The sequence below is a fragment of the Conger conger genome, chromosome 18 (genome assembly GCF_963514075.1).
Source record: "Conger conger chromosome 18, fConCon1.1, whole genome shotgun sequence".
Taxonomy (NCBI): Eukaryota; Metazoa; Chordata; class Actinopteri; order Anguilliformes; family Congridae; genus Conger; species Conger conger.
In genome coordinates this window covers 28,271,235-28,282,370 of record NC_083777.1, presented here as the reverse complement: position 1 = coordinate 28,282,370, position 11,136 = coordinate 28,271,235, and the positions used below count along the sequence as shown (strand labels likewise).

At 45.2% G+C, this 11,136-nt stretch overlaps 1 protein-coding gene across 5 annotated transcripts in view; it reads left to right on the top strand.

The window, feature by feature from the left end:
* The first annotated feature begins 5,793 nt into the window (after window positions 1-5,793).
* map3k4 (mitogen-activated protein kinase kinase kinase 4) overlaps window positions 5,794-11,136 on the top strand; it is a 39,729-nt gene continuing 34,386 nt past the window's right edge. The window contains exon 1 of one of the 5 annotated variants that reach the window (XM_061227862.1): window positions 5,794-5,872. In XM_061227862.1, the coding sequence (XP_061083846.1) occupies window positions 5,817-5,872 (56 nt within the window). In that variant the 5' untranslated portion in view covers window positions 5,794-5,816. Of the gene's footprint in view, window positions 6,080-6,233; window positions 6,379-6,897; window positions 7,048-11,136 lie in introns of those variants that run through there. The other 4 variants (XM_061227861.1, XM_061227863.1, XM_061227864.1 and 1 more) reach the window with 4 other exon arrangements.

The window sequence follows — 11,136 nt, the reverse complement described above, 5'->3', positions numbered from 1 at the left end:
GAGAACGAAGGGAAGAGAGTGCAGGAATGGGGATGTGTAGGAAAGGGAAGAGGCTGGCGGATAAATAGAGGCAGCTGAGGGAGAGAATAGAGAACATAATTCATGAGGAAGAAAACCAGGGACAACAGAGATTCAGAACCGCAAGAGAAAAACATGACAGCGTTTAAAGAAGAAGCAGTTTAGGTATACAGTATACAGTCAAAGCAATGGCTCTGTAGTAGAGCCAATTAAAAATTGTGTTAAACACGCAATGAACAAAATGGCAGCTTGACCTGTTGGCAAAAGCAGATGCTCAAAACCAGAGCCTGCCAAAATATCTCCCTTACTGCTGACCTTGGCTGACTTAAACAGATCAGAGGAGTAATTCATCTTTTCCTCAAGGATACAGTAAAGACATTAAAGGTAAGGTAGGTAAGATTTTTGTGTTAAAACATTGTTACAAGACCATTCTAAATCCCTTCCTATCATTGAAAAAGGCTCACTGACATGTTGACTCACCCTCTGCCTGTGTTTACAGTCCTTAAATTCAGGTTTCAAAATATACAGTTGACGGCCCGACAGTCTGTACCAAAACATTGTATAACTATACAGTAATTCAAGCTCATTGGTTGAAAATGGGTTCTAATTGCCACAGCCAATGGCGTTTCAACATCAGCGTGTTCACAGAGAAGGGGGAGGGATAAACGGTGTTGTGTTTTGAAGCGGTTTGTTGCTGCTCTTCCTCTCGACTGTTAGAAGTCCGGAATTACCTATTGTACCTTTAAGGCAGTTCCTCCGACAACACAGTATTGTGGAGCTATGATAGTGAGTAGAGTAGAGAGAGGTGGATTGGCCTGACGGGGGCTGACAGAGTGAATGGCAGTGACTCAGAGAACAGAGAAGGGGTTCTCAGTAGACCGTACGAGCCATTCCGACTTTCATCTCCTCTCCATTGATGTGAAGTTGAACCGATGACGCCATCGCTGCCACACGCAAGCCTTGCTTGTGACGGGATTCAGTCCATTTCATTTCTGTCTTTCTTTCTCCTCACTGGACTTTTTGATTGTTCTCCTTGTATAGCAAAATTAATTGGGCGGGGCGGGGCGGCCTGTAGCATAGTGGTTAAGGTAAATGACTGGGACACGCAAGGTCGGCGGTTCGATCCCTGGTCAAGCCACACACAAAAAAAAGATCCGCACAGCCGTTGAGCCCTTGAGCAAGGCCCTTAACCCTGCATTGCTCCAGGGGAGGATTGTCTCCTGCTTAGTCTAATCAACTGTACGTCGCTCTGGATAAGAGCGTCTGCCAAATGCCAATAATGTAATATAATGTAATGTAATTATTCTACTGTAAGGGAAGAGATTAATTCAGTATGCCATATGGCAGCATAGCCACGTGATGTTGCAAACCTTTACTAATAGTCCCTGTTCCCAAAATTAAAAGACATGGATGGACCATGGATGTAAATGCAGTGCTTACATTCTTTTATATTGTTTTTATGATGGCAATTCTTATTTTGAAATTATTACTGTTTTCTCTATACTTTGCAGCGTATGTCTTTTATTTCTGACATTTCAAGCTTTATAGAGTAAGATAAGTTGACCTACTTTGCATTAATGAGACTCTCTGCACTGTGAACTGCGGTGAGCTAGTTGCACAAATAATCAGATCAGCAAAGGGACCGGCCCAGCTCGTGATAATGGGCGCCTCTTATTGTGTGCACAGTCACTGCTTTCGATATTAGGCTGTAATTTACCACAAACGCACACTGGGAGGGAAATGGAAAAAAACATAAACTCAAACACTCCCCCTAGTGACTATTACATGATGACTACGCGACAAATAATTTCTACGAAGCTCTCTCTCTCTCTCTCTCTCTCTCTCTCTCTCTCTCTCTCTCTCTCTCTCTCTCCTCTCTCTCTCTCTCTCTCTCTCTCTCTCTCTCTCACACACACACACACACACACACACACACACAAGCTAATGTGAGAAGGAGTTGAGTTTAGTCAATTGAAGCGGGCGGTGTTTGGCTTGAAGTACAGCTGATGAGTGTACATGATTAGATAAATGTTTATCTGTTTGTTTTCAGATGTTGGCTCAAACCCAGTTTCCAACTAAGGCAGACACACATCAATGTGGAGGCCCAATTCTGTGAGTGCTAGACAAGCAGGACAGTATGTTCCGAAGAAATGTTCTGGTGTGAGGATTTTTTAAATCATTGTAACATTTTCCTGTAGAATTTTATGAACTAAAATTGTTCAGAATAAAGATAATGAAAAACTACTGTACAGCATGTACTTGCAATAGTGTGAGTTTATTCATGTTCAAAATTCATTCTGACCTCAAAAATAAAATCACACGATTGCAAGTACACCATGAGTTGCAAGCATAACAATTACATATTTATCATTACACCCTGCTAGCTAATACCAGTACTGATGTAGTGCAGAGTCAAGTCTAGAAGTGCCCTGTGCAGAACAACTGTGCTCCCCATACATATAGGGTTTACAGTCTATCAGTGGTGTGCACAGAGGCAAATACACCATCTTGTGGTTAACTGAGAGAGAGCAGGAATTACTGTTTCTGCAGTCACCCATCAGGAGAGAATGGTTGGCAACACACATGCACACATACACATACGCACATGCACGCACACTAGAGCATGCATGCACATACACGTGCCCACACGCACACAGACACATGCACACACAAACACATGCACATACATGCACACACGCACACACACACATGCACACTAGTGCACGCATGCACACGCACACACACACACACTCACTCACACACACACACACACACACACACACACACACACACTCCATGACTGCTACATGGACAAAATGAATGAAAAAATAAAAATGCAGCACAATTCATGGTTGTTCCCGTTCCTGTATGACAGTGCGTCTTCAAAGGAATTACTTGGTTTTGTTTTTCTGTTCTTAATGAAATAAAATACTTGCTTACAATAGCAACTGCTTCGAGTGTTCTTAAAACCTGACCTTTCATTGATATCTCCCTCTATATATTTTATATTTTAATGCCCAGAATAGCTCCTGGTCAGTGGGCTGGTTTGCACTTCTACCTTGATCTGCATCGAATTCTGTGTGACAGGAAGTGTATGAACGGCAGTGGGGCACTGCACTTGTTATAAAAATTATGGTTATACACTTCAGAATGTTAATCATTCACCTATCCAGAATTTCTATGACTTAGGAAAGTAGAGGCATCAACCAAAAAAACATAGTGGCATCATTGTTTTCGATGATGTTTACATGTTAAGTTGCCTCTAATGTTATTTACTTTTACTATACTATAACTTTCAATACCATGGTTTTAACATTTCTCACTGACTAATGGCAGTCCCATTTCATGGCAGGCCTGAGATTTGGGTGATACCTGCCACAATATAGACCTTAAATTTGGTTAAGTCTTAGAGCAGGAAATGCTTTCATTTTAAATTCAGCAAATAAACGGAGGACTTTTTTTGAATCTCTGTAGCACTAGCCATGTGAATGAGAGCGATGTCATAAGTGTCCCTGCGTGAAAACTTCACTGTCGGCGGTGTAAAGGAGGCATTGAGAGGCCCATCGGCAAACAGACAAAGTTCCTCTCATGGACTGCTAACTTTACAAAGAGCCGCTTGTTTTAGCCACCGTCTTTCTCTGCTCGTGTCAGGCTGACAGAACGAGCGCTTGTTCTCAGTCCTGAAAACTGGACCACTGACATAATGTAAAGTTTGATTTAAGAAACTATAAAGCTCCCTGCATGATCGAGACAGTTTATTAAAAAAAAAAAAACTCCCTGATTAAATCGTCCATCACAGGAGAAGGGAATAGGGCAGGACTGCAGGGTATTGAAATAATCACTCATGGGAATTTGCAGCTCATTAGGTCAGGGCGAAGGAAACAAAATGGCCTCTAATCAGAATTAAATCTCAAGAATTAAAAGAAATTAGAATTTCTATTTCTATTTCAGCCTGGGCCTTTAAGCAGGTTACACAGGACGGGCTGTGTCCACTTGAGATATGGAAGTGCCACTTGCAATTTGATGTAATTATAATACGCAAATATGCTTAGTTATACACTCAGTGACCTCTTTATTGGGTAGACCTGTATACCAGCTTGTTAGTGCAAATATTTAATCAGTCAATCATGTGGCAGCAACTAAATGCATAAAAGCATGCATATGCGGTCAAGAGTTTAAGCTGTTTTTCAGACCAGAGGACAACAGTCACTAGACTTTGCAGAGAATGGTGCGAAAGTGGTATGCAGAAGAGCATCTCTGAAGACCCGTCCAACCTGAAGACCAATAAGAGACCCTGATGATTCAAACTGACCACAGAGAATAAGGACTTTCTCAACCCCCTTTTATGAGTCAGAAAAGCTGTTCAAAGTTGCACAAGAACATTCACTGGTATTGCCAGTGGTGTAATAATGACCAATGTAAATATCTGCTGAGGTCTTGGATGTTTGAAGCAATTAAACCTGGAAAAATCTCCACCCACCTCTTACACTGAATTCCAGAGTTTAGGGAGTACGGGGAAGAGAATAATAAAATACCATTCATTTTCCTGGGCTTAAACCACAGTCCACAGTCTATGTCTTAAGACTTAGTTCCCCGGTGCTGTTTTGCCCTAGAGCAAAATGCGGAATTACTTGATCTAAACACCCAAATGGATAATATGTTTTTTGATATATGAAATACAAAAAGATGTGATGCAACGTGGCGTAAGCTACTGACAAGCCCCCTGGCAGGAATAATTTCTCCCTGCTCCAGTCCTTCTTATTAACACGCAGAGAGGTAAAACCTTTTCACTGGACTTGAAATAATGCAGATGGAGATTCTGAAGCTGCCCAGAAGGGTACCTTTAACTCTCAGGTCACTGAACATGAGTTGGTGCAGTTAGGCTACAGCAGGTTCATTAATCAAGGGAGGGCCATTTTACGGTACTGGTGCTGCAAGGCCTTTTTAAAATGAGTAAAATATATTTTATTAATGGCATTGGGCAGACGCTCTTATCCAGAGCAACATACAGTTGATTAGACTAAGCAGGAGACAATCCAGGCTTAAGGGCCTTGCTCAAGGGCCCAATGGCTGTGCGGATCTTATTGTGGCTACACCGGGAATCGAAGCGCCGACTTTGCAGGTCCCAGTCATGTACCTTAACCACTACGCTTGAGGCCGCCCACTGATTTACTGGAAGCCAGCGATACAGAGAAGGGGTGGAGGTATTGTGCCATGTCAACACAGTGAATGTGAATCTGACAATATTGAGCTGCAATGCAATACAAAAGGCAGCAACACATTTCATATAACTGAAAAAAGCTGAATGTAAAACGCATCCTCTCTTGAAACCTTTCCCGAGCGGGTCTGCAACTTTGGGGGATGAGAGTTATAACGTAAATCAAAATTCCAATTACAATTATTTGTCTGGCCAGTCAAGACGTCAGCCATCAAACTTTAAAGAGGCCAAAAATCCTCAAAAATGACAGAAATGTAGGCGTAGCTATACAGTCAGTGCAGTAATTTGACCATTTGCAGGCAAATCAATTGCACTGGAAATCCTGATGCAACTATCGCTGCTGTGCGTGTCAGGTTGATAATTAACAGCAAAACATGACGCTGCAGAATCGTCCGTAAATATTGTAATGAATAGGAACGCGTGCTCTGAATTGCCGTATTTCAGTTACAAGGTGCCGTGCCTGGCAGATCAAGTTGCCTGACAAGCGACCTGTCAGTAGGCCTACAGTAATAAACGGGTCAACTCGGGCGGTAATTAGAGCCTATTACGGCGGTTGAAGAGCAGTCACAGCGGCTGTCTGATGTACTGCACGGGTTGCCGTAGCAATGATCTGTGTCAGTCCTTCGATGATTGCTGGTAAGATGGCGTCGGCGCACACACGGGCGAGTCTGGATTCTGCAGGCGGATAAGAAAGTGAACACCGAGGGCGTCGATTTATACAGACCTTGCAAAAAAGTGCATACCGCAATAGTATTACATATATCATGTTGGGTTCCATGCACGGCTAGAAAAGAGCCACCCTCGCCTTGGTATGGAGCCCCCGGACCGCAGCGATGATAGCAGGTAAGCGAATGGGAGTAATTCGGTGCAATTTGCGAGCTACATGAACTACACAGCCGGGACCTGGCCCCTGCCACATTGTGAGCCCGTAGTTAAAGTCGAAGCAAGTTTGTGTGGGCGCATGCGCACTAGGGTATCGGTGTTTTCCTGTCAAATAGTGACCACCGTGCATTTGCAACCCAAAGTGAAAAGTTGCAAACTTTTGTAAGAAAAAATAGACAATTATATAAATATTTGCATTGGCTTTCCGGTCTCTGGTGAAAAGCGAAGGGGCTGTCGAAAATGCTTTTCGTCTGAAAAAGGTAAAATTATTGCACCGATCTGACATGAAGCAGTTTCAACATAGTTAGCCTGCGAGCAAGCTAGCCAGCTAGCAAGCCACCACTCGCCGTATTGTCTGCATACTTTTCAAGGTAGCATCTGATTTATTGTATCATAAAGTTTTCAGGGTAAACCCAAGCGCTGGACGGTGGCTGTGTATGCATGCACACTCAGTTCTAGGAAATATTCCAATAACTTTTGCTAGCTAGTGAACTAAACATAGGGCACGCAACAGTTGAGTATTATGACCATGGTTCTTGATTTTTTAAATTTATTATAATGTCTTTGTCTGACTGTCCCTCTGCAGGGTCTTGATACGTGGATTATCAGATGAATCAACATGTTCTCTTGCGGTAGCTAGTGCAAACGTTGTTATGACTGACAGACATTGACGTAAAAGTGACGCCGTGGGTACCTTGGAAATGTCAGGTTTAGCTTGCATAAGACGAACTATACTCTTTCACCCAACCCGAGCTGCGTGTATTGGGTGGCGACCCTTATCTGCGAAAATCGAGACCGTTGGTGGCTCATCCAAGTTATATCTAATGCACATTTTTAAATTTCGTTGCTAACTATGCACCTTGTTCAACCACAACACATCATGGGATCGATTACTTGTGGCTAGCTTTCTGAAATCGTAGAGCATCAAGGTAAGGTGCTAACCAGCAGGATATCCCATCGCCCTTTTCCCCCACCTATGCTGTGACAAGTGTTCATTACTTAGCCAACTAATAGTCAGCTATTTCGGCAGGCTAGCGTGTTTTCTGTATCGCAATGATTGCAATTGATGGCACACGGGATTGTTTTTTGCAGAGGATTGCATTTGGCTTGCACGTAAGGCGTGCTCATTGTGCAATAATAAAAGGGACGTTCACGCCTTTGGCTTCATGGGGTACTTAGCTAGCTAGCTATCTATAGACTTTCATTTCGAATTGGCTGGTCGCCTGCTGTTATAGGCAGGTTGTGGGTGTCCTGTCCTTATGTGTTGCAATTTAATTAAGCGAAAACCTGTAAGCTTCAAAAGCTATTTTAGTCAATTGTCAAGATAACTTATAATTATTATTATATATATTTTCAAATATTTAATTTTTGCACTTGCACAGTGCGTTTGGATATTTTGAGTCTATTGAGAACACGTGAAGATGGCTGATGCATGTTTTTGTATTGTTGGACTTTGAGACTCCACACACAGGAGCGCGATTAACATACGCGCTGCCAAGTTTCCCGGCAGAGTGTTTTTGTTTCAATGTCTCGGTTGACGACGTCATTGCGCGAGTTTGCGGCGACAACCTCCGCGGAATGCGTTGTTGTGTCTCTGCAATAGCTCCGTCTCCTTCGCTTAACTGATATTTAATGCTCCAATCATTTTTGTTTTAAGCGTTGCCTCTCCGGTCTGTACTGTGGCAGCCGACAGGGCAGAACACTGCAGACAGTGTCTGTTGTTTACGGGCGAGAGAGGGCTGGAGAGCAGGGAATATTCTGTTCTGGCCTCCATTTGTAGAGACTTATTGTATTTTTGTGTGCAACACATAACAGTGCCTTCGGGCACTTCCTGGAAACGCGTGAAACAGCTAGACCAGGCTGGCACTGCTTGATTAAAAAAAAAAAAAAAAAAAAAATTCTAGTATCCGCTTCTACAGTGAGAGGTGGGGTGAGTTTTGGGGAGTTTTGAGAGGGCGTAGGGGGGGGGGGGGGGGGGGGAATACCTCAATGATGACATGGCTAAAAACCCCCTCACACTCCCAGGAAAAGTGGGGCCTTCCTGTAGGCTTTGAGAATGTGACAGAGAGCCCTCCATGGAAGAGAGGAGCACACAATGCGTGTGATTGTGCAGTGCCCTCCGTGGACGTGTGCACAATAAACCTAAAAGTATTTATTGCAGTTATTGCCCGTGTGGAATATGCAATGCTAGATTAACATCACTTTGGTGCTCCAAAGCCACACGCACACACACGCACACACACACAGGCATTCCTGAGATTGCAGAATGCGCTGTATATAGTGGGAAGTCCTACCAGGGCTGGAACCCATTATGACATTATTTGTTATATTGTTAGAAGGCCCTTCGCCCGCAAGCTTTTGGGCCACTGGCCAATCGCTGCACAAACCGCACGATTCTGAACCTCCCTGTACTCTCCTAAATACATTTTAAATGCAACACCCACCCTCGCCCGCCCCCCCCCCCCCCCCCTCCCCCCCTCCACATCCACCCCCATGCAGAACACACGCACACACACCACAAAGGCATGCTCAGTAACCCGGTTTTGTTGAATTTTAGAGCATTATTAGGTTAGCTCTCTTTTCCTTCCCAGTCCTGTCACGGTGCATGCAGGCCCCTGGGGGCCTTGGCTGTGCTGCTCCGGTCTCTGCAGTCCTGTCTCTGGTCAGGAAGAGGCATTGCGTTATATTGAGGCTATTATTTCACGTTTTGTTTACTTAGCGGAGGCCCTGTTTCCAGGTTGGCTTGCGCGCTCCGCGCATTACATTCTTACATTTTATTCATTTGGCAGACGCTTTTAATCCAAAGCGACTTACCAGTGCATAGGTTCTTCACAACTCAAAGCATCACATCCATAACTAGGAAAATACATGGGAAGTGCTGTTTTAAACATATAGTCATCATAAGTGCAAATTTTTTTTTTCTTTTCTTTTTTTTTGCATGCATTCATGCATGTTAGATTCTGGCTGCACCGGTGGAGGGCGGGGGTTAGATAAAGCGGGGAATGAGCGGTATGGTGGCGATGCTTTCATCCGTCTGGACTCCGCACTGCACCTACGACCCCCTGGCAGGACCCTGTGTGGCCCTCCGTATTAGCGCACGTGCCGTCGCTGGCCTTTGGACCGCAGATTCAGTGTGCTGTCGCTGAGGTGTTTCTGGGTGCAGGTTTAAATGGCGCTCCTGCTTCCTGCTGGAGGCGTGAAAGTTGGCATTCCTTGAATTTCCACATTCTCGCCGTTTGGCTGCCAGCAATCAGTCGCAGGATGCTTCACGCTCAAGTGCTCAAAGGCTATTTCTCGGTTATTTCAGGAAACCGTGAAAGAGCAGACAGATTCTGCTCTGCCCTGGAAAGGGAAACTGCTCTGTTATTCGAGTAAAAAGGAAGAAGGAAGCCGGTACTAATTCATTCAAGGAACACAGTGTTTCAGAGTATGAACTTGCGCAACCACATCACAAATTTATCGTCTTGCTGGTCGCAGTTGGAGCTTTCACTGTTGAGTGGAATCTAGCGGATGTGCATTACAGTGGGCTCTGCCTCATGTTTGCACCTTTGAAGAAATGCGTTCTTCTCTTTATTTCCCGAACGTTTGATTTTCTTGCAGTCTGTGGTCAATAAAAGCGGAAGTACTGTGCAGGATGTTTGTGGGGGGTAAAACATAAAATCTGTGACTGGTCACATTTCTATCCGTAGTGGAGGTCTGTGGGTGAGGAGTTATTAGTGAACGTCGCGCTGCCAGTATGGGGCCGTGACGGACACATTGAGGCAGCGGCGGTGGCCCCGGAGCCTTGTTGCGTCGTGTCTGGGCTGAAGTTGTGCAGCTGACGTTGGCAGACTTCTGGTGCATATGTTTGTGCTTTCTTTTCTTTTTTTTTTTTCTTTTCTAAAATGGCGTCGCCTGTCGAACTCGGAAGACGCCGCCGTCGCGCCCCTTCCCAGAGGCCTCCCCGCTGCTCTGCGTGGTCTGTGTGGTCTGTGTGGTCCTGACTCGCCCGTTTAGGCCGCCGGCGGCTTCAGACACTCCCCTGCTTCTGTCCGAGCAGCAGCCGTTCGCCCGGGGGGGGTGGGGGGAGGGGGGGGGGCGGTTAGTCACCACCTGGGGGGCCGTGGCACGGGAAAGGCTATTTTTAATGGTCCTGGGTGAGTTCTCTAGGTTAATGGGAAGGTGTGTCCCTTGCCTGGCCTTCAGCTTGGAGAGCTTTTCCAGCAGCACACCACATTACCCTACGTTGCATTACGTTACACTGCATTACACTGCATTACACTACTTTACAATTTATGCGTTTGGCCAGACACTCTTATCCAGAGTGACGAACAACAAAGTGCATGCTCGTAACCAGGGACAAGTGCGCTGAAAGACCCAAGAGGGAAGTAGAGTTTCAAGTGCTAAGAATACAACAAGGATAAGGACTTGACAATGGATTTGTTTCTTATGCAACACAATGCTGAAGAATAATGTACCGTATCATGTGGGAGCAACGATAAACAGCTTCCGTAGCCAAAGAAAAGTAGCAGTACGGCACTGTGTTGCAGGGCGAAGACGTGCCCTCTGTCCAGTGCGATTCGATATGAACGCGCAGAAGCTGGTTCTGCAGCTGGATCAGTGCTTTTCGAGATAAACGCGCAGAAGCTGGTTCTGCAGCTGGATCCGTGCTTTTCGAGATAAACGCGCAGAAGCTGGTTCTGCAGCTGGATCAGCGCTTTTCGAGATAAACGCGCAGAAGCTGGTTCTGCAGCTGGATCAGCGCTTTTCGAGATAAATGCGCAGAAGCTGGTTCTGCAGCTGGATCCGTGCTTTTCGAGATAAACGCGCAGAAGCTGGTTCTGCAGCTGGATCAGCGCTTTTCGAGATAAACGCGCAGAAGCTGGTTCTGCAGCTGGATCAGCGCTTTTCGAGATAAACGCGCAGAAGCTGGTTCTGCAGCTGGATCCGTCTGCAGCCTCTGGGCCAGGGGGTGTGGCGGACGCAGAGGTAAAATGTCTCCTTTGTGCAAATGACCCGGGGCTGTTTTCTCCTGCAAA